General features: G+C 49.7%; 14 protein-coding genes across 14 annotated transcripts; 8 read left to right on the forward strand and 6 right to left on the reverse strand.

Annotated features, from left to right (window-relative positions):
* Positions 1–401: 401 nt before the first annotated feature.
* An03g05720 (uncharacterized protein) lies at positions 402–2,690 on the forward strand (the record flags this gene model as incomplete). The annotated part of the gene is made up of 9 exons (XM_059747150.1): positions 402–441; positions 540–1,099; positions 1,168–1,212; positions 1,316–1,385; positions 1,438–1,742; positions 1,872–1,978; positions 2,035–2,239; positions 2,302–2,431; positions 2,482–2,690. 9 exons carry the CDS (start codon positions 402–404, stop codon positions 2,688–2,690), a joined length of 1,671 nt encoding a protein of 556 aa, XP_059600333.1.
* A 154-nt stretch (positions 2,691–2,844) lies between these two features.
* An03g05730 (hypothetical protein) lies at positions 2,845–3,855 on the reverse strand (the record flags this gene model as incomplete). The annotated part of the gene is made up of 5 exons (XM_059747151.1): positions 2,845–2,882; positions 2,966–3,098; positions 3,312–3,374; positions 3,633–3,757; positions 3,840–3,855. 5 exons carry the CDS (start codon positions 3,853–3,855, stop codon positions 2,845–2,847), a joined length of 375 nt encoding a protein of 124 aa, XP_059600334.1.
* A 1,440-nt stretch (positions 3,856–5,295) lies between these two features.
* An03g05740 (uncharacterized protein) lies at positions 5,296–7,323 on the forward strand (the record flags this gene model as incomplete). Its single annotated transcript, XM_059747152.1, has 2 exons — positions 5,296–6,604; positions 6,806–7,323. The coding sequence occupies 2 exons, from the start codon at positions 5,296–5,298 to the stop codon at positions 7,321–7,323; spliced, it is 1,827 nt and encodes a 608-aa protein (XP_059600335.1).
* Positions 7,324–7,764: 441 nt separating this feature from the next.
* On the reverse strand, positions 7,765–9,442 carry An03g05750 (uncharacterized protein; the record flags this gene model as incomplete). Its single annotated transcript, XM_001390417.1, has 3 exons — positions 7,765–8,969; positions 9,023–9,138; positions 9,192–9,442. 3 exons carry the CDS (start codon positions 9,440–9,442, stop codon positions 7,765–7,767), a joined length of 1,572 nt encoding a protein of 523 aa, XP_001390454.1.
* A 553-nt stretch (positions 9,443–9,995) lies between these two features.
* An03g05760 (uncharacterized protein) lies at positions 9,996–10,981 on the forward strand (the record flags this gene model as incomplete). The annotated part of the gene is made up of 2 exons (XM_059747153.1): positions 9,996–10,638; positions 10,893–10,981. The coding sequence occupies 2 exons, from the start codon at positions 9,996–9,998 to the stop codon at positions 10,979–10,981; spliced, it is 732 nt and encodes a 243-aa protein (XP_059600336.1).
* A 1,188-nt stretch (positions 10,982–12,169) lies between these two features.
* On the forward strand, positions 12,170–13,217 carry An03g05770 (uncharacterized protein; the record flags this gene model as incomplete). Its single annotated transcript, XM_059747154.1, has 2 exons — positions 12,170–12,428; positions 12,505–13,217. The coding sequence occupies 2 exons, from the start codon at positions 12,170–12,172 to the stop codon at positions 13,215–13,217; spliced, it is 972 nt and encodes a 323-aa protein (XP_059600337.1).
* A 287-nt stretch (positions 13,218–13,504) lies between these two features.
* Positions 13,505–15,241, reverse strand: An03g05780 (uncharacterized protein; the record flags this gene model as incomplete). The annotated part of the gene is made up of 1 exon (XM_001390420.3): positions 13,505–15,241. One exon carries the CDS (start codon positions 15,239–15,241, stop codon positions 13,505–13,507), a length of 1,737 nt encoding a protein of 578 aa, XP_001390457.3.
* A 557-nt stretch (positions 15,242–15,798) lies between these two features.
* Positions 15,799–17,150, reverse strand: An03g05790 (uncharacterized protein; the record flags this gene model as incomplete). The annotated part of the gene is made up of 5 exons (XM_001390421.3): positions 15,799–16,112; positions 16,161–16,621; positions 16,670–16,793; positions 16,840–16,966; positions 17,022–17,150. 5 exons carry the CDS (start codon positions 17,148–17,150, stop codon positions 15,799–15,801), a joined length of 1,155 nt encoding a protein of 384 aa, XP_001390458.3.
* A 334-nt stretch (positions 17,151–17,484) lies between these two features.
* On the forward strand, positions 17,485–17,732 carry An03g05800 (hypothetical protein; the record flags this gene model as incomplete). The annotated part of the gene is made up of 2 exons (XM_059747155.1): positions 17,485–17,521; positions 17,578–17,732. 2 exons carry the CDS (start codon positions 17,485–17,487, stop codon positions 17,730–17,732), a joined length of 192 nt encoding a protein of 63 aa, XP_059600338.1.
* Positions 17,733–18,915: 1,183 nt separating this feature from the next.
* Positions 18,916–20,260, forward strand: An03g05810 (uncharacterized protein; the record flags this gene model as incomplete). Its single annotated transcript, XM_059747156.1, has 6 exons — positions 18,916–19,086; positions 19,131–19,515; positions 19,549–19,678; positions 19,724–19,791; positions 19,838–19,868; positions 19,909–20,260. The coding sequence occupies 6 exons, from the start codon at positions 18,916–18,918 to the stop codon at positions 20,258–20,260; spliced, it is 1,137 nt and encodes a 378-aa protein (XP_059600339.1).
* A 718-nt stretch (positions 20,261–20,978) lies between these two features.
* On the forward strand, positions 20,979–21,317 carry An03g05820 (hypothetical protein; the record flags this gene model as incomplete). The annotated part of the gene is made up of 2 exons (XM_059747157.1): positions 20,979–21,077; positions 21,159–21,317. The coding sequence occupies 2 exons, from the start codon at positions 20,979–20,981 to the stop codon at positions 21,315–21,317; spliced, it is 258 nt and encodes an 85-aa protein (XP_059600340.1).
* A 54-nt stretch (positions 21,318–21,371) lies between these two features.
* On the reverse strand, positions 21,372–23,285 carry An03g05830 (uncharacterized protein; the record flags this gene model as incomplete). The annotated part of the gene is made up of 6 exons (XM_059747158.1): positions 21,372–21,599; positions 21,673–21,777; positions 21,835–22,530; positions 22,600–22,671; positions 22,718–23,062; positions 23,181–23,285. The coding sequence occupies 6 exons, from the start codon at positions 23,283–23,285 to the stop codon at positions 21,372–21,374; spliced, it is 1,551 nt and encodes a 516-aa protein (XP_059600341.1).
* A 769-nt stretch (positions 23,286–24,054) lies between these two features.
* An03g05840 (uncharacterized protein) lies at positions 24,055–24,973 on the forward strand (the record flags this gene model as incomplete). Its single annotated transcript, XM_001390426.1, has 3 exons — positions 24,055–24,097; positions 24,155–24,588; positions 24,647–24,973. The coding sequence occupies 3 exons, from the start codon at positions 24,055–24,057 to the stop codon at positions 24,971–24,973; spliced, it is 804 nt and encodes a 267-aa protein (XP_001390463.1).
* Positions 24,974–25,764: 791 nt separating this feature from the next.
* Positions 25,765–26,694, reverse strand: An03g05850 (uncharacterized protein; the record flags this gene model as incomplete). Its single annotated transcript, XM_059747159.1, has 5 exons — positions 25,765–25,811; positions 25,919–26,152; positions 26,208–26,276; positions 26,333–26,611; positions 26,688–26,694. 5 exons carry the CDS (start codon positions 26,692–26,694, stop codon positions 25,765–25,767), a joined length of 636 nt encoding a protein of 211 aa, XP_059600342.1.
* Positions 26,695–26,827: the final 133 nt, after the last annotated feature.

Genomic DNA, 26,827 nt, shown 5'->3' on the forward strand with positions numbered 1-26,827 from the left:
GCAGATACAGATACTTACGCGTGTAATTATCCAGCCAACCAGATTCCGTGCAATGAAGACGCATGAAACAATGAAACACCGGCGAAGATTTACCGATGACAGACATTGCTGCTGTGCTGCCATCGAACATCACAAGGACTGCATGCAGTGTAATCACCCACAAGTCTTTCGTTTTGCGTGACCATCATGTGGACGTGTCTAGGGTGAGTGCACCATATGATTCTGCAACCTGAACTGTAACTAAATGTGAACAGCGAGCCACTATATAGGGAGATCTTCGAGAGATGTCTGCCTCTGACATCTTAGCACCGAGAATCGAGAACAAAACAAGGAAAAATCGATTAACTAGTACTCTTCACAGCGACAGCCTTTTTATTCAGACGTATTTTTACATTCTCACAATGCCACTGAGAGTAGCGGAGGATGGAAAAATAATGGTCGGTGTTGACTTCGGCACGACCTACACTGGCACGTTATCCTTTTCAGAACTGCCATTCTCTTCTGCAATATAACAGTTTATTGACATGCAATACAAACAGGCGTATCCTACGCCTTGAGGGGCCTTGGCGTGCGAGGAGGGGAGGATGATGAATACCTCATTGAGAAGTGGCCCGTGAACAACTCTAGCGAGATAACTACAACTAAGGTCCCTACAATCCTCCAGCATGATCCAGTCCGGTGGGGAGCCCAGGTGATAGCAGACACAGAAAACTGTTCATCACTTTTCAAACCATTGCTTGAACCTAACTTTGATCGGGATAACCATCCTTATGCGTTTTGGAACTCCACAGTCGGTCACGGAGGGTTTTCCTTACCGGCCGACAAGACGGCAACTGACGTTATAAAAGATTACCTGGAGTTTGTCTGGATGTATTCAAAGAGAATAATCTCTGATAATACCCGCAAAGGGCTTGATTATCACCCCGTGCACTACACTATCACTGTCCCGGGAATATGGGCAAGGGAAACCCGCAAAGCACTGGAACAGATCGTCAAAGCTGCCGGGCTAGCAACGAAAGCGAGCGACATATTGACCATGATTCCAGAGCCCATAGCGGCAGCCGTTGATGTCTTCAGAAAGAAGGCAAACACTTTTCGGGTACGCTGTGATAGAACTCACTTCTATGAATTCGGTAAAGTGGTTGACAACTAGCTAAAAAAATTTAGGGTGACGACGTCATGCTCGTATGTGATATTGGCGGGGGAACCATCGTGAGTTCTACCCTTACTTTCGTTATGTCGTCCCTTATCCATTGTTCACTATGTCTGGTACCTATGTGGCTATAATTCGTGTCTGAAATCCTGGCATACATAGGATGTAGGATCGGTTCTTATCCGTCAAACTGTGTTTGGCCGCTACATTCGGCAGCTCGAGCCAACCCGAGGTATTCCCATTCTGCATAACTCATTGCCAACGAAGCTAATCCGTTACCCCAGGGAACCTTGGCATGTTATCAGTGGAAGCGGCTTTCTACAGGACAATGGTTTCGAGGTTTGGGAACGCTTTCATAGATCAGGACGCAAAATTCATAGGCCCAAGCAGTGCCTTGATTCGCGGGTTCCGGAATTGCTTCGAGAAGTTCGTCCCGGAAAATCTAGAGGAGCGCGGCTGGGCATACCGTTTGCCGTTCAGGCCAGTACTATCGACTAGTAACCCGGAATATTATGACCGTCGCAAAAAGGAGATCATCCTGTCCGCTCGAGACATACAAGTGTTTCTCGACCCCGTTGTTGATATGGCTGTAAGTCTGATCAGCGAACAGCACCGCATTATAGCCATAGCCGGCTTTGGTGGTAAGAAGCAGGCAAGTATTTCCTGGAATCTAGGCAGAAAAGAAAACGGAGACAGTCGTAATTGACAAGGAATGTAGCATGTTTACTTGGTCGGAGGTGGGGCTGAAAATGCCTACATCTTACGGTCAGTCCAACGAAGAATAAAGAATGAACACGCGCTAGATGTTTACACTCCTGACCAGCCGTAAGTTGACTAACTATTCGACAAACTTGGTGGAAACTGTGACTAATGTTTGCCAGGCAACTAGCCGTCGTCAATGGAGCGGGAGTTTACGGCCTCGATGACGTGCTCTCTATCCACAGATGTCCCCAGTCTATCGGGTTCGAATGTGTTCAGCAGTACGACGCAGACAGACATGGTCAGCCACGACCGGGGCTCCTTACACGAGACCCTGTGGACGGTAGAGAGATTGTAACCGAGGCGGCGATCTGGGTATTCGATATGGTAACTGCATTGACTCCCGTTTCAACTTTGTTCCGTGTTTGCTAATGACGTGATGGGCAAAGGGGAGGACATATCACGAAGGTGCAGTGGAGACAGAAAATGTTGTGGAATACTTTCTTGAGAGCGAATTTGGAGATCGCCATAAGAACATATTTGTGTCAGGAGATTTACGGCCACCGGCTTTTGTGACTAGTAAGTCTTTCCTATTTTCCTCCGCGGCATTGCTATGTTAACCGTTTTAGATTTGGACCCTCTTACTGCCATCGAGATTCGGTTTAGACAAGTCCCTGCAGGGAAAAAAGAAGTTAGAGAAGTTGGCGGTCGGAGGCAAGTTCGAATTTGTTACGAAATTTCCACGACTTTTCTCCCTATTGACAACAAAATTGAGTTTGTGGCAAGGATAGGCAATCAAGAGATTGGACGTCGGATGATCAACATGCCCTTTCACTGACCTGAATTGCTTGGGTGTTTTCTCTGCAGCAAAAGCTTTCTTGACTGCCATCATCGTCCCCTTCGCTCATTTTACCTTTTTTACTATGTCTTATTTTATTTCCTAACCAGATTGCACCTCTTTTAACCAATTTCCTCGTTTTATTCTTCTTCCTTCATTTAGGTACTCTTTCTTTCTTTCTCTCCCTCATGCCTGTTTTGATCAGTGATCTACCAAGTCTGAGCAATAGTATGAGCATTTCCCAGCTACTTTGAACGTTAGTGGTAGAGGCACACTCCCCCAGGCGTAGTGACTATCCGCCTGTTGCTCCCATGGCTGCGCCATCCAGCCTGTACCGGGAGCAATGTGGAACACTAAGATGTTGTGCAACACCGGGGAAGCGGAACTCTGCGGCGGAATAAGCAGAGGCTACACAGACATTCAATAGTGCTTTTGGAGTCCTCGTGATGTTTCACACCTCGTTTCTGTAACCCACAATAGTGATTGATCAAATCTTGGCCGATGACAGGGTGGGCTGTGTCAGCTCGCAGGCTGGACATGTCGGTCGGAATTATTGCGGATAGTTGCAGAAGAATATGTGTCTCTACCGTGTTCGTGTATTGTTTGGGGCATTGTACTCACTGTGGTCAGGGAGCTCAACCCTGCACTTAAGTATAGGCCTATGATAGTATTGAGACATTGTATCTGTTACTGGTATTCAGTAAACCGGCCAATTTTAGGCCGATAGTTCCATCTATACTCGGCGTAGAAACTTTCTCTTCCGATGACCGCAGATCATACTGTAGAATCTGATACTTGGCTCCCGTGAGGAAATCTGTGAATGCTATTGGCTTCTTTCTCTCTATTTTCACTTTGACTCCTTTCTATTCCATTTTTGCCCCGAAACATATAGATTAACCTCAACTATTTTTATCACTGAGGCAAGACGGGACGGCAACTTACTGTAGGCTTACTTGGCATATCTAACTTACTATCTCCCTTGAGCGTTGGCTTGACGGCAGTGGCGGCAATAATGTAAATACGCACTGCTTTAACTATCTCTTCCGTGGTTATGATAGCTGAGTGTTCTGTTCTGATACATAGTATTCCTGTGTCGGGGCGATTCCATGGGGTAGCACCGTAATTACATCCTCCGCCATAGCAACGTACTACGCCGGATGTTCATTTAGCAACTTTACACACCACTCTTCTGTTATGGCCACGCCATTCCAGTGTCCCCGGGGGGCAGTCGTCATTGAGGCCCTTGATGAGTCGAAAAACCGGACTCGACCCCAGACATCCGGATCACGTGATTGACCGACATCGCAGATCGTCCCGATCAATATCCTCCCATTGGCTGGCGCGCTGCCGGATGTCCCCGGAACCGCAAGAGAGAAGCAGCAAAGCCTCCGACGATAGTATTCCCCGGCCAGGACACTCCAACTAAGCGGAGACTTGATCTGGCAAACAGTGATAGCCGACCGGTGATGATACGCATCCATTCCACTGGAACTTCTTGATGCTCCCTGCACGTTGCAGCAATTGAGTTCTGTTATTTGATGATGGGATCGGATTCTTGACCAGGGTTTGATTTCTTCCTCCCGGTCCACCCTGCAGCCTGCGGGGTGCCGATGATAGAGAGGGTGGCGGCAAAAAGACCCTACCAGCCGTAGTCTAGACCTTGTATTTATGGATTGTGAGAGTTCTCCGGGGCCGGCCCGCAAGATGTCAGGATGCCAGGCAATTGGTTGCAAAGAGGCGGTCTGGCTATTGATGTGTTGGGTGACCATGTGCCCCAATCACTGGCCTTCGCGCTGGATGGCCGCCTAAAAATCGCGGATAGCTGCTGCTTTAACCTTTCACAACCACCACCTCTTGATTGATTCACCACGCACTTGACTGCATCGGGCTGGCCTGGACGGGCACGGTCCCTCCCTTCGGCTGCTTCCTGCACTCCCATCCGCTTACTCATGCAATTCATCGCTCAATGCAGTCCTGTTCTTCTGTGCAAAGGGGGAGATCAAGGTGATGGATGAAAATGGAATGGAATGCAAGACGCAGCATGTGAAAACTATCAATTGAGAATTCCATTCAAGCCCTTCAGTGATAAAACCAAGTCACCAAGATGAATGTCCCACTCCGCTGTCCAAGATCACCAGACTTCCCGACTAGGGAATTAGTGGAGCACGTGTGGTAAATTCTAGAACCCCAAGGCAAAAGGGGGCAGCCGCACAAATATGTCCTGCCAGTGATGCCCTTAGGCATTTTTCTTCTTTCTCTCCTCATTTTTCGTCGACCATGCACTGTGAGTTGGTTTGTATTTCACGGGCATTGTGTGCATAGTACCGGCCATTGCAGTGGTGTGGTGATCCATGCTCTGCTACTAAGCACCCCGGCCAGTTTCACTAGCAACAGAGCACCAGACTCGGTGGAACACTGTGTCTGACTACGCATCGTAGACTGCTTTGGATTTACAGGGTCTACATCTGACGGTGGTCTCAGTCGCACCGCTCCGACAAATGCTGTCTAAACTGCTCTACGACATTCAGGAGCTCCCGCCTGACCATCGCGTTGTCGCGGGACAGCGGCACCGACGCTTGCTCTATTACGTAGCCCATCTGGCATCATGGACCTCCAACCTTTATCTCGTCCTTCGCCTAGCTCTGTGTTTCTCTGCTGTGCAACAAAATTGGCGAGCCTGGCTAACTCTGTTGGTCGAGACCGTTCTCGCCAGTATGTCTATACCACCGTGAACTGCCGTGTTTCGACACGCCGGCTCCCTTTTCGAGCAAACGAGGACGCGCAAGCTAATATGTTTTCAGTCATTTGGCGTCATGATCAGCTTCTCACCATGTTAGGTGGTTCGGCATCAGAGAGCCAACCACGCAAAAGACTGCGATTACACGGCACCGACGATCTACCGCAGGTGGACATTTTGGTGCCCTGCTGCGGAGAGCCTGTCGACGTCATTTTGGACACCGTGCGTGCTGCCTGTACAATGGACTATCCAGTTTCCAGCTTCCGGGTCCGTGTATTGGACGATGGTGCTTCCACAGAGCTCGAGTCCGCCGTTGCAGCACTGCGCACTGAATGGCCTCACCTCTTCTACCACACGCGCGGAAGGCAATCCGGTAAGGTCTTCGCCAAGGCTGGTAACATGAATTACGCCCTGTTCACCCTGCAAGAAAAGGCTCCACCTGAGTTTTGTGCCATCTTCGATGCAGACTCCATCCCCATGCCTCACTTTCTGAGGGCGACGTTGCCCCATCTCCTTCAGACCCCGGAAGCCGTGCTCCTCACCACCCGGCAGTACTTTTACAACCTCCCATCAGGTGACCCCCTTTCCCAGTCACGCCTCCACTTCTACACCTGTGAAAATGCAGAGCTCGATCGTCGAGGTCTTGCTCAGGATGCAGGCTCCGGGGCCCTCTTCCGGAGACAAGCCATCATCGATGCAGGTGGATATCCGACGTACAGCTTCTCCGAGGATTGGCAGCTGTCGCTTGTTCTGAAGGGGCTAGGCCACCGCACCATCCAAGTCCAGGAGCCGTTACAATTCGGATTGGTTCCGACGTCCTTGGATGGACACATTGCACAGCGCAACCGGTGGCACATTGGCCACTCTCAACAGCTTTGGGTGTTGATGCCGCCCACAAACAAGACACTTCCCCGCTCGCTGCAGTGGAGTATTGCACAGAATGGCGTCTTCATCATGGCTGGAGGCCTTGGCTGTTTGATTTCATTTGCAATGGTTCCATTGCTTCTGGCATCGGGTCAGCTGGTCCCAGACATTTCGCCATTGCTGGCCAAAGCACAGTTTCTTCTGGCTGTTCTCCATATCGCCTTGACATGGGCGTATGGACTTTTGCAAAGCGCGCACACGGGATTCGAAAGCTTTCCGTTTTCTCGTTTTGAAAATATCTGGCTGGCAGGAGGTAAGATACATACCTTTGTTTTTTATTGTTCTGTTGTACAGTTGCGTATTGTCATTACCCGTTCTATTATGGTCTTGAATGGTTCCTGGACTTCACCTTCTACCACTTTGTTCCTGATATTCTCTCACCCTGCGTCCCTCCGCGATAGGAGTTCTCTCTCTCTCATTCTACCACTCTTCAAGATGAAACTAACAATAACAGCTCACATGCACGCCGTCGCTCGATTCCACCTGCTCGCCAGCCGACCCAAAGGCTCCTTCGTAACTGGCAGCAGCGCCAACTCATGGAATCGCAGCGCGACCCCAACATCTTTCCAGAAGCTCTACCACAATCTGTGGCACAACGGGATCGCATACAGCATTGTCGTTTTGCTTGCCACTATCGCATCCATCGTCTACTCGATCTACACGGCTATCACAACCACTGATGATAGGCTGTTATCCCGCTTGCTCACCACGATTGCTTGGCCGCCGATGCTTCACATCTGCTACCTCTCCATCGTCAGTTACTGGGCACCAGTCTCATATCTGCTGAACCCGCCGCGGTATCCGGAGCGGAAGGCTGGATTGGCTTTGTCGGAGACGGGCGTGGTGCTTCCGAGTCCGGAGGTCCAGCAAGCAGCTATGGTGCTTGGGAAAGCACCGGTTGGGTTCTATCGTCAGTGCGTGGTGGTCGTGTTGGTTCTGGGGGGGTTATTGTTGGGTGGATTGACGTTGTGAAAGGTAGAAGAGATAGAGTGGGTGCGCTACTAGATTAGATTGTAAGCAAATACGACGGTAGTGTTAGGTGGTCTAGATATGGTAATTCATGCTGTTTGTCTCAGTCCTGCCGTAGTTTTATACCCCCTAAACACAAGCTGAGAGTCGCTGACCCTAATATACATTTGATACAATATCCAGCCTTGAAACAATGTATTTGCCGATTATGGACATAGCCAAAGAACTGGTTAGCTTTATTTTGTAGTCAAAGTAACCAATAAGAGAAGTCAGCATATCATTCAATACTGTCGACATCATGACTGAGCTAAACATCATCCAACCAGCCGGAGTATATCATACAACCCATTCAATACACTACCGTTACCATCCTTACCCAACCCCACGCCTTCTACAACATATCATCCTCAACCTACACTTGCACCCAGAACAAATCAAAGCCCTCTACTCAACCAACCTCTCCACAAACCTCGACTTCTTCCTCAGTCTCTCCCCGAACCAATAAATTCCCAAGCGTCCCAAAACCCCCAACACACTGACACCTCCCAGGACACTCGACCCCCTCGCCATCCCCAGATTCTGATATAGGGGGATCCCAAAATGCACCGCGCCAGCAGCCAACGTACTCCGACAGAAGTCATTCGCGGCGAACAGACTCGCCGCGTACTCGGGATATATACTAGGTATATACATGGAGAGACATTGTAAAATGATAAACACCGCGCTGGCGTACAATGTCACGCCGATGATGCTGACGATCCAGTGGATGGAGGGGCGGAGGGTCCAGCCGTAGAGGAAGAGGGAGATGGGGACGAGGAAGGTAGCTGGGATGGCGGGGATGAGGTGTCGTTCGTGGGTTGGGTGAGGGATTGAGGTGGATTTGGGGGTGTTGTGATGGAGATGGTGTTTGCGGAGGTAGTTAGGGAGGGAGAGATAAGTGAAGTAGGCGAATACTGCGAGGAAGCACCCTACTAGGACTGACAGGTAGAATACGCTGAGGGTGGTAGAGGATACATTATAGACGGGTGGGTACCCGATGGGAAAGGCGTCGAAGAAGGTATAATACGTGCCGTAGATAAAGGAGGTGTAGATGTTGGCGAAGAGGATGGCAGGATCTTGGAGGGTGATTTGGACTGGTTTGACGAGGTAGAATTTTAGTTTGGCAAGGGGGTTGTCACTTGTACTATCGCTGTTATTGTCGTTGCTGCTGTTGGTATTGAATGCACTGCTGCGGTATCGTATGGTCGGGGCGTAAGTTTCAGGGAGGAGAAACAGCAGGATGCATACCGGGCCGGACATACAGGCGAGGAGCCACATGGTCCATTTCCAGGAGATGTTGTTGACCAGGCTGTTGGTGAGCAGGGGCCCGAGAGCCGGGCCGCAGTACGCTGCAGCTACCCATAGAGCGAGGGCGTAGGGGAACTGGGATTCGGGGTAAAGGTCATGCATGGAGGCGCCGCCGTTGGCGAGGCACGGGCTGCCGAAGAGCCCCTGCAAGAAGCGGAGGAAGACGAATGCGCTGTAGTTCGATACTTCGGCGGCTCCGATCGTGACGAGGATGAATGCTATGAATGTTCCGACGTAGACGACTGATCGTCCGATGCGAGGGATCTCGCTGAGCGGGCCCCAGAGGAGGGGTCCGACGCCGTCTGTTGAGGTTAGTATAAGGTCATGGGATAGCATTGAATGGGGTCAGTCGTACACCCAAGCACGTAGATGGACAGCCCTAACATGGCGCGTTGCTCGGAGATGTGCAGCTCCTGCATGACCAACGGGACTGCCGTAATGAACATGGATGACCCAGCATACACCACGAAACTGTACTTTTAGATTGGTACTTTTGTTTGCGAGGTGTGATTGGGTGGACTTACGTGTAGACGTATACTATGAGGGATGTGATGATTGTCTTTGCTAGCGGCCAGTTGTGTGGGTTCTCGCGACTTGTTGCCCAGTCCTCGACTGTAAGTGTCTTTTCTGAGTCTGACGAGTGCTTTCGCCGGTGAGCATGCTCGTCGATCTGCTTAGGTGTCTCATGTCTAGCATGGCGCTCTGCGTTATCATCTCTATCGTGCCTATGGAAAAAGGACCTCGCAAAGACAATGCAAGGTAGATCCGGCGACATGTTGACAACGATGAATACACAAAACAATAGGTGGGGCAGACAAACCGTCGGGTAAGTAATACGGCGATACGGGAAATATAAAGTACCCGAAGTGCGAATTAGTATCGCCACGTCCGAGGTACAAGCACGCTTCACCAAAGTCAAACCAACAAGGTTGTGTAGCTTACCATCGAGACACAGCATGAACCACGTGTAGGAATCCTGTATGACATGTGTCTTTCCCGACGTGGTAATCGACCACCTGGCTGGGGAAGGTGCAGCTGACCCTGGCACAATGAAGTCTATACAAGGTTTGCTGCATCATGTTGAGGGATGTGGGTCCCTTTCAGTGTGACCGGTTCACCTCGTCGTTAGTCTCGCAACACCTTCCACAGCAGTGGAACAGTGGCCTCGGATGCTTGCATGCGCATTGACAAGGCTAGAAAGCTTAACAAAACGGCATCTCCTGCCGGATCTTACCTAGAGGCTGCTCGGTCCTCTGCTATATACTTTGGGTGAAGACTTGCTGCCCCAGACTCAGATCAGATTAGCTTCATTAAATAGTCATCTCAGAATGCAGATCACCTTCTCACTTGTTTTGGCTGCAACAACCCTGTTGAATTGCCGAAGCCTGGAGTGCTCGAATACCTCATCACCAGTGGCGACCGACTCTCTGAAGAAGCATGGTGTAGTTACTGCGTCTTCGATCTACCGAGCGAACTACCTCGCAGTGGGCCTTTTTCACGCTCTGCTCATCATTCTTCCACAAGCACAGCAGCAAGCACTTTGCCCGCATATAGAGCATGTCCGACATGATCATCTCACTCTCACATACAGAACCTCAACTGCTCTCGCGCTCATTTGCCTCGGTAGTTTCGTTCGTATCTATGCCTTCTGGCAGCTAGGCTCATGCTTCACGTTCTCTCTCTCGAAGCCTGATCGCCTTATTACTACAGGTCTTTATTCTTATATTCGCCACCCAGCATACGTGGGGTTAGCCATCCAGGCCCCTGCAGTTCTGTATTTCTGGGCAAGAGAGGATGGTGTTCTCGCATGTTTTATGCCAGGTCTTACGAAATTGCACGTATTGGCAGTGGTACATTGGGTCCTCTGGGCCATAGCTCTACCAGTGATCGGATGGGTGCGTATTGAGGAAGAGGAGGCATTGTTAGAAAGGACATTCGGTCAGCAGTGGAAGGAGTATCGTCAAACGACGCGTATGTTGCTGCCGTTTCTCTTCTAAGTAGTGATAAGCGGTGCGGAGTGGGCCATGCCTTTTTAGAAATAGCTTGTTGCATATGGTACACGCAACCACCGTGTTTCTCAAGACTAGCGGTAGTCGGCTGGAAATTCTTCCATGACAGTTCCATTATCGGTTGAAAGTGGCTTTCTAGCTCGATCTAGTCCTTTCATGGAGGAGGAAATACTAATGTTGTGTTTTCGATGGCACCACCGTTACAACTACCCACAGATTATTGTCCAGAGCCAAAGTCGGCTACATTCTTTGCTATCTACTACTACACGTTGGCTGCTAAATCTTTGAACATTCCTTTCCAATAGGTTTTACGGGGAGGTCCATGAATCTCATGGCTTAGTTCTGTTTGATCCACTTGGTTTAAAAGATCAGCTGGCAGTGGTTCTTCGGTGCCCCCCTTGCCGGCTCAACTGTGAATATATAGTTTTCGAGCAACGCGCCGTGAGAGTACTGAATAAGATAAACCACGAAATGCCTGCCATAGGATTTTGCAAAGTAATTATATCGGCAATCTATCAGTTCCGAAAGTATTTACAGTTGACTATGTTCAGCATGATCCAACGCTAAGATCGCTGGCACGCGCCTAGGAGTAGGTGGCATGTTCTGGCAAATATCCTTGCCTCTAGACCCCCCAAAAAAATGAGATGTCACAACACAAGAGATCATCAGATGCTAGTAGCAACCTGAGACACCTTGACTAACAGTTATTCTACCCCCCTACCATGCACAGGATGTATTGTCCCATTTTCGGTCAACGGCCGAGAACGCTTCCGAACCGTCGGAATTACAGTGCCACTCAAACTATGGAAATAGACTCCGGCACCCCGACCGAGGCAGCTTCCGTTGTGCACAACCGTGCATTCAAATCTGAGCACAGAGACAACGCACATACCCTGTAGCACCATGAAGGATCATACAGCCTCCTCGGAGCCGAGCCAGCAGGGTCAATATGCCGAGTGACATCACGGACACGAGAATGGCGCCGCTACTCCGTACCCCAAGCTGACTTCGCTACCAAACTGTCAGGCTAACCTCGGGGTATTCCCGTCTCATATAGAGCAAGTGGTCGCAGGGGCACGATGATGGCACAGACAGTCATCTCCACAGTCGATGCAGTCGGTTGAAGGATCATCCCCACGGCCAGCCATCGGCCGTAGCTTATCTGGCAATCCGGCTCTCTCACTGGCCGATCAATTCGAGTCGACAGAAAGATTTTGCAAATAATTTCTAGAAGCCTTCTTTATCTCGGCTAAACGACCCACAATTCTGCGGCGCCCCCGAGTTTGCCGACCGACCATCACCATTTCTTCGTCCCGTTCCATCCCGATCGCGCCTCCAAGCCCTAGACCGGGGCCTCCCGATCACAAAAACGTCCCCTTGACCACGCGATCAATTGCATGCAATGTTTTCTTATCTTTTCTGACATGCTGCAGCCACAAACCACTTATCTTGATAGCAGCAGCAGTCATCGCACCCAATCACCCAAACGAACCATGGTGGTCACTTATCTCCCCGAATATGAAAGCGATGAAACACACCCCCAGCACCATGGGCTCGAGCCCGCCATCCCGCCCTTCGCGGGCCGCATGGGCGGAAACCAGGATTTCGTGGTTGACAGGACGGACCCTAAGAACTCAAAGGTGTTAGAGAGGGTGCCCGACGCAGCACCGTGCATGACACTAAAAGAGATATTCGATTTACGGGGATTCCTGAGCGTGGATCTATGGAAGTTCGCAGTGCTAGAATGCATAGGTAATTTCCCCGCCTTCTCCGAAACCCTAAACAATGTCATGAATGGTTCCCGAGCTAATAAGTGTATAACCAACAGCAAGCATGATGAATGTCTTCATCACCTGCTGGGTAACAACCCACCCACTATCCGCAACAACATCCCCCAAAGGCCAAGCCGGCGTCTACGGAACAGTCACCTTCTTCTCCCCAACCTTCGGCGGCCTCACCAACCTCCTACTCACACCGCTGCTCATCTACACCTTCTCCCCTTCCAGTGGCGGCCATATCAGCCCCACTATCACACTCGCCACCTTCTTCGCGCGCATTATTACTTTCCCGCGCATGATCCTCTACCTCGCGGGCCAAACGCTTGGAGGCGCACTCGCCGGCTTTGCCATGCACTCCGCGTACGGCACGCGTGAATTCACCGTGGGAGGATGCCATATCGACACGACCATGGTGTCCGCAAAAGATGGACTGGTCATTGAGTTCTTTGCGTGCCTGATTTTGATTTTCTTGGCGTTCGGTGTCGCGTTAGACCCTAGACAGGCGAAGGTGTTTGGACATGCTGTTTCGCCGTGGTTGGTGGGTGTTGTATTGGGAATTGTTACGTGGGGAACGGCGTTTACGAGGGAGGGGTATATTGGTGCTAGTGAGTATTCTAGTTTTTCTATTGAAGTGTATGAGAAGATGACTAACGAAGTGTTAGGCGTTAATCCTGCGAGGTGTTTCGGTGCTTATGTGGCGAGTGATTTTCCCACATATCATTGGATTCATTGGGTGAGTTTCATGTCTGGTTCTTCTGCTTGATGTCGAATATGATACTAATAATCATAGGTTGGTCCCCTGGCTGCAGCGGTAGCGCATGGGTTAGTTTATTTTGTTGATCCGCTTTGGAAGGATCCTCGCGCGGAGTAAATATCTTTTAGAAGTCATGGGAACGGAGTGTCGGATTGTATATAGAAGTGATGGATTTGTACAAACATATTATAGACCTGTGAATACTGCCAAGAAGTTCTTCGGAACGTCTGTCATGTTGAAGTGACAGTTGCGATGACCCATTCTGGTCATATACTTGCTGTAGAAGGATGATACTGCTAAAGTCGAGCACAGCACCCCTTTCCATTAACCGCAGACAACCTACAATAACACGAGGTCGTGATAGGCACATCAGCCGACCCCAATGCAATATCCAGCTGCACCTGGATAACACGAGCCTCATCCATCTTCCCAGAAGCCACCAGACACTCATGCAGCCCATGCAACCCCCACACATTGTTCAGCCGACCCTTACGCCGCGGAAACCCCCGTGCCATGCCCAGGTCCTCCCGAAAGACCTGCTCCGCCTCGGGGACCCGCTTCTGCTCCAGCAGCAACCCACCTAGGGCATGCCGCACGGGCTGCATCCACGCCGGCGGGTCACAGTACGCCAGGCCATCTTCTAGCACAATCGCCCGACGCAGTGTCGCAAAAGCTACTCGAATGTTCCCCTTGCGGTACTCCAACTCACCTGCGAGCATCTTCGATGCGATGGAAAGGAAATCGACCTGCCGAACAGGCAAATTATTTATCCGCGATCTCGGGACCCGCTTGCGCGCCTCCTCAAACTCCTCTCGGGCGACTTCTGCTTCCCGAATACGTCCAAGAGCGCTGAAGGCGAGACCCCTGGCGTAAAGAATGTTGGCTGTCCAGCAGCAATATAAGGCCCGGTCCTGTGGTGCTGGCAGTTCTAATTGCAGGATTTCTTCCCAGCGACCGAATCGCACCAGGACATGTGCGTGACTGCCCAGGAAACTCTCTGTCCAATCTGCCATTGGGGGGGATTTAGTAGCTAGCAATTTAGCATCAACTACCTCGTCCAGCTTATCTGCAGCCAACATGGCTTCTCGCGACCGACCAGACATCAGAGCGCAGTACAGCTTCGTGACAATGTTATGCACCCGGTACGCGACATACAACGGCGATGCCTCCAGTGTCTTAAAAAACATGTCATCAGCTACGATAGCATCATCGCTGGAGTCAATTGCACGGCGGTAATCCCCAACCGCCATGTCAATGTGCGCGGGCATGTGCACCATATGCGAGGCATCCGGAGTCATTCGACGCAGTCTATCCGCAGCAGGCAGGGCCATCTCCGGGGTAGCTGACATCTCCATGAGATGAATGTAAAGATGGCACAGGGCAGGATGGTCCCGACCCTCCGGACATGCCATGGCAGTATCAATTGCCGTCTTTGCCTCAAGAGTATGTGCGCTGCTCGCTTCACCGGTGTTCATATCCCACAGCTCGCGCGGATTGACGCAGATAAGCGCCTCTATGAACAATGATGCCACGTCGAGATCGTCTGGGTACGCTTCATACACGACGCGCATAGCATCTGCATACGCCTGGTTATACTGTCTCATCTCGGTAGGAGCGGGGATGTTGTCCGGGGTAGGAAACCGGGTAGCGATGGCTTTCAGCAGCATGTGGAAGAGTGGAGAGGCCTGAGTAGCATGTTTCTGAGCAGCTTCGAGCGCATGCCATGCCTTTTGTACGGTGGCTAGCAGACTAGGGATGTCGAAGAAGCCCCAGGCTATATTGTAACTTGGTCCGATAGCATATGCGATGCCCCAGTAGGCTAGCGCGCAGGTGGGGTCGCATTCAACTGCTCGTTCGAAGCATCGTGCTGCTTCGCCATGATTAAAGGAGTAGGACCAGAGGAGACCGCGGTCGAACCATCGCTGGGCGTCGGGGGAGGATGTGGCGATGGGTCGGTGGTAGGAGCCGAGATTGAAGTTCGGATAGTCGTCTGCCTGGGACGAAGTAGTTTCGTTTCTAGGATGTATTAGCATGAAACTGTTTGGATGGTCTACGCTCACTTGTTCATCGTGATTGTCATTTGGGGAATGTAGAGTGGACGCAGACTGACACAGTAGAATGGAAGGAGTCGGAGGATTCTTAAACTACTTTGGTAGGTGGAGATACATTATGGCTCCTGAGGGGTTGTCTAGGTATTTAATTAGTAGGCAGGGTGTAGCGGGGATGAGACACGGAGAATCTCTCAGACATCCAACTTGGATGATTCACATAGTCTACAGACCTTCCTATAGGCTGCAAAAATGTTGTGATACCTCCTAGTACCACATGACTGTTCGTCGATCAATCCCTTGCGCCAAATACTATAACCATCAATATCTACTGTAACTACTCTCTGAGAACCCCAAAAAACGCAAGGAAACGTAGTATATTGTGTGATAAGTCCATGCAGATCTGAAGCTGCGCCTGTGCTTATAAGGCCTTTGAATGATGGCTGCAACCACTAAGATGTAAGGCCAACGAAGGCATAGGACTAACTGAATAGAACTATGGTGCAAACCCCTAAATATTCTTTGAAAGATTCATAGCAACATCAAGCCAGTTCGCACTCTATCAGACTCTCCACACCCCTCCGTACGGTCCATATCCTGGTGATCTTGAGGCCGGCCGATTCCACCAGCGCTCGCCACTGCTTCTCCGTGCGTTCAGTCGACGCAAAGTCCGCCATCATGATGATGTCAAGACTCGTAGTTTCCCAGTATGCATTTGTGCTTGGGATAACATTCTCATTCAGCAACAGCTTGCTGTGCCCCCGCTTCATGGCAGGGATAATATTAGCCAATATGCGACGGCAGTCATCGTCTGTCCAGTCATGCAGAACAGAATGCATGTAGTATGCACGGGCGCCTGAAATAATGTTAGTCATTGCCTTACAGGGCTTCGTGTCGCGCTCACCCTTTATCGGTTGTTCTGTAAAGAAGTCATGTGTCATAAGCTCAATGGCCGGATCCAGATCCATGCTTCTGGCTTGTTCCACAACCTTGGGTAGATCTTGGAGGATAAGCCGACCTGGAACCTGTGGCCATTTGCGACGAAACTCTGACAGATCATGTCCCAGGCTTCCACCAATGTCGACAAGTAAAACATCCTGATCACCGATATTTGCTTCGGCGACTAGAGACAATACCGGATAGAAGCCAACGTCCATCCAGCTTGGTCGTCCTTGGTGGTATGCCGACATGTGGTTGTTAAATTGAATTGCATGGATGGGGTTCTTTTCGAGAAAATCGAAAAAATGGAGAGGTGTTCTGAAACCACGCTGGAAGGCGCAATTCTTTCCATCGCTGGGGTTGTGGTAGTTCGTTTTCTTGAGCTGAGCGGGGAGAGCAAGGACGCCATCGGTGATGCAGCCAGTCCTGATCACAGTTAATAGTCATTATAGCCAGGATATTAGGGTAGCCTACATGCAAGGATAAGAATCACTGTATCTGTTGGACATCATTGCGATGGAAAATCCCGTCCGACGGTATTCATCAGGCCCAGTTTCCGTAATTACGCCCATAGCCGCGAGGTGTTTCAGGATGCGAGCTGGGCTGTTAGCTTTTATGGCTATTAAATTTATGAGTCTATTTACCAATCATTGTTGGGTCAGCGCCGGTCGCTGCGGCAAGGTGGCCGGCTGTCTTCGGTTTGTCGTCCTGAGATAAGACAGTGAAAATCCCCAGGTCGACACCGGTTTCCACACCTGCATAAATCGTGCTCTGCCATGTATCTTAGCATGTGTCCACATTTGCTTATGTAGTAGGTATGGCTCACCTGGGACCAGCAGTGCCGGATGATAGCCTCTCGGGGAGTCTCTAGCGCGTAGACCAGTGATCGTGCTGCATCAAGAATTCTCGTTCGTTCATTTTCGTCACTCTCTGTCAGGTATGCTTCGCCATGCATTGCTATTCGCTTTAGAAGAGTGGGGACCTCTTCAGGGGCATTGGGAGAAATGGCGACGTTGTCATCAACAAAGGCCTGCTGTAAATGGTCTGCCTTTCCGCCGCTTGACTGGCAGCGGCTGTTGCCATTGGAGCTAGTCTCTGCTGCAAATGTCATGGTGGTGTTTGGCGTATTTTGGAGAATGAATTGATCCAGTTGAGGGGGCTTTGTAAATGACAGTCCATACTGAGGACGAGGGCTCAATTATATTGACAGTGGTTGGCCCCATAAACCATGACCTGCTACTAACATAGCCTACCGGAAGGTACAATAAAGTAAAAGGCCTAAGACCTAAATGGAGGGTCAGGGTGGGAATGACTATCCCGAAGGGGGTATTTCGTGGCTCTCCTTACTGAGCTCCAGTCCAAGCATTGCCTTTCTAATTTAGGGGCTTGGCCGTTAGTGACACAACGTGGCGGAAAAGTGCCGACAGAAGGATCGCGATCATCACTGGACGCGTACTCGTACCTCGTTGAACTCCAGGGGACATTTCAGAAAGCCGAACACACTGGGAAAGGCTCTTGTTGGGGGATCTACTGGTAGGCTGCGCCTTTCCGATTCAAGCATCAACATATGCTGCCTAGCATGATAGCCATTCCCTTTCCTGTCTGAGATAACTAGCAAATACAGTGATTCATGGCTTACCAGCATGAAAACCGAATTGAGAATCAAGTATATCCACCGTTGCACCCAATCCGATAGATGGGTCTTGACTTGACAGGGGGGTTAATAACAAACTATACCGTTAATTAGGACGCATCGTTGCTGTTGGTCTAAGTCGGCGGTAATCCATTCAGCCAGATGGCCCTAATGGCGTGACCCAGCCGGCTGGTGCGACTTGGGATTTGGATTCCTTAAAAATGCCCTATATTCCTTTCAGAACTAGCTAGCGATCCTTCGACGTTTGAGTGCTTCATCCGGAGCCTTTCGTAACATGCATGGCCCATTTGATGGCTTCCAAACGTCTACACTTCGTCCCTAACAGTTGTACCCCGCGACAGAGCTTTAGAGCAAGGGCCAGCAAGAAGTACCACCTCAACATTTGATTACTCTGGCCGTAGTCTTATGACTGGGTAGAATTAATTAGACCCATCATAGTGGCCCGGGGTATAATGGTCATGTTAAGCTTCCTCTCAACGGCGTTGCGGCCCCACTACCCGTCTGGAAACTGGCCATATGGATCATGTCCTGCCAACCAGACATCCATATGGTTACTATTTACCTTATGTATCCACCAGTGGCACTGATCTACTGCGAAGGTACCGAAATGGACAGACCTGGGCTAGTATGGACTAGCTAATCCCTGCCATCATCAGCATTGTATCATGCCCTAGTCGCCATGCGGTATTTGCAGTCCTCCTGGCTCGGATTCAACCGCGAAAATTATTGGCCACGGACACCTTCAAAAATACCTATAACAATGACTAAAAAAAAAAATAAAAAAAAAAAAAAGAAAAGAAAAAAAAAGGGACCAGACCAGTCACCGGACATAAGGGATGCTTATCCGTCGCCGAATTCCCCTACAAGGAGTATTTTTGTCACCTGGTCATTGAACTGATCGCCAAAGGAAGGTGTAGGCTGAAATCCTTCGCTTGTCGGAATAATACCATCAGTAGTTCCCTTGCGCACCCTGCAAGTGACCGTAAATGTCGGCATTCTTGTTCAGACTACGACTTCCTCATTCAACTGTGTGTCACGTCTCGGATATCTTGTGCTACACGCAACAATGGCTGCGTTGAAAGACGGAAATGCCAGCGACAACAAGGGTCCGATGATCCTATCAGTGCTGTGGGCACTGACAGGCCTCACAACCGTTCTTGTCATAGCACGCATGTACATCAGAACAAGTCTCTTGCACAACCTCGGATCGGACGACTGGTTGATCACAGCGTCTTTGGTATGTATGTACCATGCGAGAGATACAACCGCTAACTCCAGCAGGTAATGGGAATTGTCTACTGTGCTATCACGACAATAAATGTGGATATGGGATTTGGGAAGCATGCATGGCTATTGAGCGAAAGAACTGTGGAACATGCTACATACCTCAACTGCTTGAGCTTCCTTTTCGGGATCATCTCATTCACGATTCCCAAGCTGGCGGTGACTGCGATGCTAAATCGGATTCTCAACCCAAGTATGGTGCAGCGGATATGTTTGTGGACGTTGACTGGATTCGCTGCGGTTGTGTCGGGAATATGCATTATTGTGCTGTTCACGATGTGCGACCCACCGGAGGCATTGTGGAAGACACATCTGGTGACAGAGGGAAAGGCAACCTGCAAAGACGTCTGGATTTTGATTGACTATGCTATATTTACTGGAGGTTGGTTCAAGCGACTATTCTTTGTTGCAACAGCTAACAGCCTAGCCTTATCCGCCTTTGTCGATCTAACGCTGGCTGTATATCCGAGCACGGTGCTGATGAAACTTCATATGTCGTTGCGCAAACGGCTCGCTTTGTGCGCAGCCTTAGGTTTGGGCTCTGTGTATGTATATCATTGTTCTTCAGTGGGCCACAACTGACCATATAGTGCTTCTGCAATGGCCATCGTCAAGTGCACGCAGTTGAAGGGATTAGCTGACAAATCCGACTACACCTGTAAGCATATCCACCACTAGCCAAAGAGAGATTCTAACATCAACAGACGGCACTGCCGAGCTAGTTATGTGGACCAAGTAAGACCAGTCCTACCAAAGAAGATATGGCATCTAACAGGTGCAGCATCGAATCTAACGTTGTCATAATCGCCTCCTGCATTCCGACCCTCCAACCCGTCCTCGAACTGATTCTCGGCAAACGCACCACAAGCTCCTACAACAGTCGCAACCGCTACAAAGGGAGTTCGCAATTGCCAGATTCCTCCAACGACCATAGCAAGCTGTCCAAGCCACGAAAGACCGACTACGAGATCACAACGGTGGGAAGTCAAGAGAGCATTCTCCGGGAGGAAGCCAACGGGCGCATCGAAAGTCATCCGATGGGAGCAATCAGACGGACGGATAATGTGACGGTGGAATATGAGAGTCGGTCGAGAGAGGATCCGGCGGAGCTGCGGGTGTCATGGTAGTTATCTTCTCTAGTTTTCCTGTATACTAGTATCTGAAAAGCACTTCTTTTCACTTCGATCTTTATCCGATGATGTAGTTATCAGGCCAGGACGCGAAATTTTGCGACCTAACTACGCGACATATAGAAACAGACTTCGCTGCACCATCAAAAACGCTAATTAAGGATTAACGACTGGAGTACGATAAAATAAAACGCATTTTAACAGATCAAGATGAGCAAAGAACATCACGATCCCTGCAATTCGGTCTATCAATTATTACAGCCAAACCTTGAGCCGCAATCAATCGCCCATGCATAACCCACGGACCCGAAACCACGCCACAACCAAAACCGAAGTTCCACACACCCCAATCTACAACACGACAAAGCAAGTGATAAAGCACAGTATTATATTATCAATCGGTGCTAATACTCTTCTCTGTTCGTATCCACAATGTTCAATTTCCTGGATGAATGGATGCATACTATTGCTAGTCAATAGTGGGCCCGGCACGCTCATCCGTCCAATAGTGCGATGTGAAATAGATCGAGTCCGTTTCACTGTGCTACATAGAGTTTACTGTACGTTGTTTATGGCGGGTTAGGACAACATGAGACTGCAGCAAAAGTCGGAGAGTATGAAGTGCTTCGCTAGTGGAGAAATACTAGCATATCTTTTGCACTTTATTGATTGATTGTTCAAACCATGGCAAGTGATTTAAATCAATTGTCTGGATATGGACGTGGAACTTGTTCAGGGGAGCACCCTTGTTTGCCGAGTCGGTCATCTGGGGCAGAGCTTGACCATGTGTAGATGCAAGCTTCAAGCTTCCCCTGTCTGTTACTCTTTCTCTGTGATATACCATGTACCGTAGAAACTTCCTAACTGGATACAGTGTGGGCAGGTGGTCACGAAGGATTTAGATGAGCCCGAGAAGGATTTTGCAGACCGTCTTGAGTTAGATCCTTCGGCGTTTGCTCGGGATTGGGCATTATTAAAGCGCAGGTTGACTTATCATGAATTTTTGGGCCCCCGACTAAAAGTTCAAGCATTGACCATCTGTAGAGAACATTAGATTCTCATTCTACATTGATCACACCATGTATGTCTTTCTACCCTACAAAATAATTTACTTCCCAGCCATAACCCGATACCTCTCTGCAGTTGCCCTCCTCATCCGCTTGCCCCAAATTACCATAGGAACAATAGTCAAAGTGATTGCCAAGCTGATGAATCCACATGCAATGAACATGTTCTGCGCGCCGGATCGGGATAGCCACGGACTTATTGCAAAGGGAATGCCGATACTGATGGCATTTCGCATGAAGGCGACTCCTGTGAAGGCGTCCCCAGTGATCTGCTCATGATAGGACAATGAGTAAGAGTGTTCGAGTATCATGGAAAGGTACTAAAAAGCGGCAGATTCTTACATCACGATATGAGTCGATAACCAACGTCAGTGCTGCATCGCTAATACTGCCCAGTCCGAAGCCAAACAAAGCACCACCGATACTGGGATAGATCCAGTGCATGCCCTGATTGGATTTCATTAGCTTGTTTCCAAACGACGTTAAACAAGCTAAAAGGCTTACCCGTGCAATTGTGGCCCCAAACATTATCAGACCCCCAGCCATTGCCAGTGCCGGCAAGTGAAGAATATACAATCGCATCTCAGGTTCATAGTATCCCTTGTTGCGCTTGGAAAAGAACAAGATCGACCAATCACCGAGGAACCCACCATAGACCGATCCGATCAAATTCCCAATGAATGGGCCAACACTCATGAACCCAATCTGCTCCGAAGTGAATAGGTAGGGCGGCAATGGGAATACTAAGCTCAGGGTGGAGGATAGGATAGTCAGCCAGACCACGCCAAAGGCATACTGCAAGGCACAGAAGAGGACGGCAGGAAAGGAGGCCACAACGTAGAAGGGACGATAGAAGTAGGGCCAAATGGACTCGGGGGTGTATGTTATCAAGGCAAATCGCTGTCTCCATGTTCTCATCGGAATCCTATAATCTAGCTCGTGGTGGTCTGCTGGTATCGGGCTTGTTTCGGCTCTACTGGCAGAACACTCAATATCGCGTTTGTGATCGGCCTTGATGCTGTCTATTGTAGCCTCTGGGGATTCGTCGACCCCGGGAATGATTGGAGTATATTTGGTTTCCTCGTAGAAAAACAAGAATAGGACGAATAGAACCGCGTTAGTGATACCAAGTGCTTGGTATGATGCCCGCCAGCCTTGGTTTGTTGCTTGAGTCCCGGCTGCCATGGGGGTGAGAAAGCTCTGTCAAGGGATTAGTAAGTATGACGGGGTCAGGCAGATAATAGTCATTGCCCAAGAGATTTGACCTACACCGATCATAACCATAGTCATATACAAACCATTCATCCCCCCGCGATGGTGCACGAAGAAGAGGTCAGAAATCTGTAGCAGTCAGTAATGGTTACTTTAACCGGAAGGGCTGCGCTACCGTAATCTGGACAATCGACTCATTGGTAGCTCCAGCTAACCCCTGAAGCAGATTTGTAGCATACAATTCCGCAAGAGATTGCAACCTCGACGTCCAAAAGGAAGTCGCCAACATGAGGGCAGTCGAAACGAGATACACGGGCCTTCGTCCGAACTTCTTCGCTAGGGGAATGAAGAATACGCAACCCACGGCAAGACCAACGAAGTTCACTGACATGGCACGATTCAGTTGTGTATATGTCACATTGAGATCCACCACCATCAATTGCCAAAAGATTGCCTGGATCGAAAGCCTATCGACCACTATTAGATCAGTGCCATCCATGACCCATAGAAGTAACCCACGCTGTGAATATGAGTGCTGTCACTGCGAGAACGAGGGTAAAGTTGCATATTTTTCGTGCTGTGCTCCAATTCTATGACTGTCAGGGAATTTGATTGCTGCTGAAACTTGGGATACCTACCAACGGTTCATTGGGATCGCTGGATGGGACTGGATTGAGCATAATCTGGCGGCCGTCATTTCCTCCTTCTTGTTCATCTGAATATTGGTCAGGCTTCTTCGACATGATATTAGGCTAGTCTCTTCGTACCCTGGATCAGAAGGAACGTCCCTGGTGGCAGATTGTCGTGTGGGTCAAGAAATGGTGGGTCGCAGGGCTGATGTTGTGCCATTGAGACTTGCTACCGAGTGAACACAATGACCGAGGAGGAAAGCGTTAGATAGTCAGAAGATGGGTTGGATCATTTGCCGATACTAGATAGCGGCCTATACGAGTGTTCGGGGGAGCCATAATCGATATATATCCTGTATATCGCCTTCTGAGCACTGATACGCACACCCTACAGATAGCTCATGGGTAACAATTAGAAGGAAGTCAAGTGCTTGGTATCAAGCCGAATGCGGGGGTATGCATCCAGGCGAGATAAGAATTGGCGCCAAATGGAGCCGATCTGCCGTATGCTGGAAGGACGAGACCAGTGCGGGATGGGGTCGACCTGCCTAGAAGGGAATGGTGAATTGCGCTTCCGCATATCACCTTCAGGGAACAGTGCAAGCTGATGAATGTGATCTCCACGACATCATTCGTCCAGTTGGCCGAGTGATTAGCGAACGGCCTTTTGCAATGTTATCAACATGCATCGGAATTAAACTCGGAATCCAAGACCGAAAAAGCAGGTTGACCCTGCTGTCTAGCCACAGGCCTCCTCCTCGGCACCAGCATATTTATCATCCCGTACATTGAACCCAGATTTACGCTTCGTTGGCCACTCTAAACGATGATAAGAATAATCTGACGCCTACGACTGATATGAAGGATATCAAAATCAATTGCAATGGCCGCCAATCAGACGTTGCGACTCTTCCGTGTTCATGACGGTACGTCCAACCCATTCACCTCATCGGTGCCTTAACTGAAACATATGATCGATATAGAGCGAAATTCGATATGCGCAGTCGCAAATACAATCACTTCATCCTTTGCTCAGGACCCTCTGATCACATGGTTACGCCCTCGAGTCCCTCCCTGGACGAAAGATAACACCGAAACATTCAAATGGCAATATCGTCGGATCCAGCGAGCCGTCGCAGAGGGTATAGTTCTGCAATCGGGACCAAGCTACCAGATAGGCCGATTACTTCCTCCCAGGCCTTCTGAATCGTGTCTTGTTGAAGCAGACGTAAAGGGTTCGGTGGTCGAGGAGAGCAGGAGCGAGGATGGTGATGAGGAAAGGGATGCAGGAGTAGTGGCGCTCTTGTTTCCTCCTCGAAGTGCCCAGAAATGGTCTTTTTCAAAATTTATGCTCCAGTGCAAGTTGCTTTTCCTTGACACCTTTTGCGCCCGTCGTGAAAGCGGGACCAATGTACAGGTATGCTCCGAGAATCAATGCCACAGTGAGGATAATTCATAACAACTGGTTCTATCAGAGACTGGAGATCATGATGAATAGTCATGACAAGACTATTTCTCGAGTTAAAAAGCTGCATAAACTGTGCGACGTGTGGTATTTGGAGGTTGTCGCTGTGCATCCCTCTCTTCAGGGTCGGAGCCTCGGAAAGAAGGCTATGGCATGGGTGTTGGAGTATATCAACAACACACCGATTTTACTAGAGTGTACGAGTGAGAGTAATATCCCCTTTTACCAGAAGCTGGGGTTTGAAGTTGTTGAAGAAGTCGAGTTGATGGAGGGTGGTGAAGCAGTCAAACTGTGGTTCATGCTACGGCAAGTTCTGGGGAGCGGACATGGTAAATAGCAAACTGAAATAAAATGCTAAGTCCATATTAGAAGAGCCCGAGTTCTATTCCTCGTGACTGCGCAATTTGGTGGATATTAATTGTGTTTTCAGGGTAGGTCCAGTATTCTTCCAGCAGGTCTAGAAGTAGTCGATACTGCTTGTTCCAGAAAGGTCCCTCGGCGATTGCCACCAGAATCCTCCGGATAAATTCCCTTGAGTCCGGGTTTTTATTCAGAGCATCAGTCTGAAGACCAGCGACGAAGACAGGATAAGGAATCGCATTGATGGTTAATGTGTCCTTTCCCTCGCCTTCTGAGGACGCCCGATATATAGCGTCCACGCAGCTGAGAAGTCGCATGATAATCACCGCCGTCGTTGGAAGTGCTGATCGTCTTTTGTTTTGCCCTTGCTCTGCCGGAATATCGTTTAGTTCAGATGGCAGGCGCAGTGCACCATGTCGGATCACCAGCATCCCGGCCAACCGATATGCTTCCCAGAGCTGACACTGCAGAAAGCACCCTTTGGAGCCGGGCCAATCCCAGAAATCTTGTTCTGTTGCGCCCTCACCAATACAAGAGAAGATGTCAACCAAGGACCGTGGTAATCCACTCATGACCTCCACATCATACTGTTCAGATGAGTCCGGCGTCAATCGATTGCGACAGTGCTGCCGCCAGAACCCCAGATACGGGTGTATTCTACCGATTGCAAATGTGGGAAGATCCATGATTCCCATGACTTCTAACAAATGAGTTCGGAATGCAGAAATCCGATCACGCGACCTTCCCATACTGTGAGACTGTAGGATGTTATACATCCCTCGCAGATGCATAGTCCACGGTATCCCTTGCATGATCTATATTCACCTATCAGCTAACGATGTGTGATAACTCAGAAGATGAGGATAGAGAAGGATGAGGCGTACTCCAATAGTACATAACAGCAATCCAGCAGTTAGCGTACCATCCTCTAAATAGGCTTCGCTCTGAGCCAGCTCGCTACGGAACTTGTTCAAGGCCGCGTCAAAATACTCGAAGAATTGAGACTTCAAGTCTAACCGTATAGAAACCTGTAGTGTGATGCATATTTGATAGAGAGCCTCCGATTGTTGACAAAGTCCTGGTAGCCGTACTTTGAGTGGCATTTCACCATCTTGGACGGTCGTGGAGTGAAGGACGTTGATGCCCGAAGAAAGGACTGCCCTCGTTGATTAGTTTTCAGCAGCCAGTAGTGATCCTCTATCAGGCCTTACAGTCACTGAACACCTCCGCATCATGATTCGCATTCCAAGGTTCGGAAAGCAACGCGCCAAGTTGTAATTCTAGCTCAGCGGAGTCAACAATCATCACGACGACACGCTAAGATGCTACATCCTACCTTCAGTTCCCTCTACTAGGGTCCCAGATCCAGGAGAACGTTCGCACACTTGATCAGCTATCTGCAACTGCCGCCTCCTCTCCCGAATCAGATCCCTCTGTCGTCCCTGCAGCCTCGGTGGAATCGACGACTCGGCTGGCGCATTGGCGCCGGTAAATCGCCCTCGCGAGGCAATTCCGGTTCCCCAGCGGAGACGCACATCATAACCCTCACATGCCACTCCGCGTTCAGCACAAACCTGACACGTCGGGCGAGCACGATCACACTTGCGCCGGCGGGCTTTGCAGGTCCAGCTGGGCGGTCGCGATCAGTTTCACAGCAAGTGGGGGAAAATCAAGATTGGGTGTAATCCTACCATCCATGGTGGGTTCGGCGACCGGGGGTCGACATTCCTAATTTGAGTGGTGATCGGATAGAGATGAATGACTTCGCATGGGACAGCGGATGGGAATTAGCTTAAAGCACAAATGCGGGGAAGATAACAGGGCAAAGTCT

This window comes from Aspergillus niger, assembly GCF_000002855.4.
Source record: "Aspergillus niger supercontig An03".
NCBI classification, from domain to species: domain Eukaryota; kingdom Fungi; phylum Ascomycota; class Eurotiomycetes; order Eurotiales; family Aspergillaceae; genus Aspergillus; species Aspergillus niger.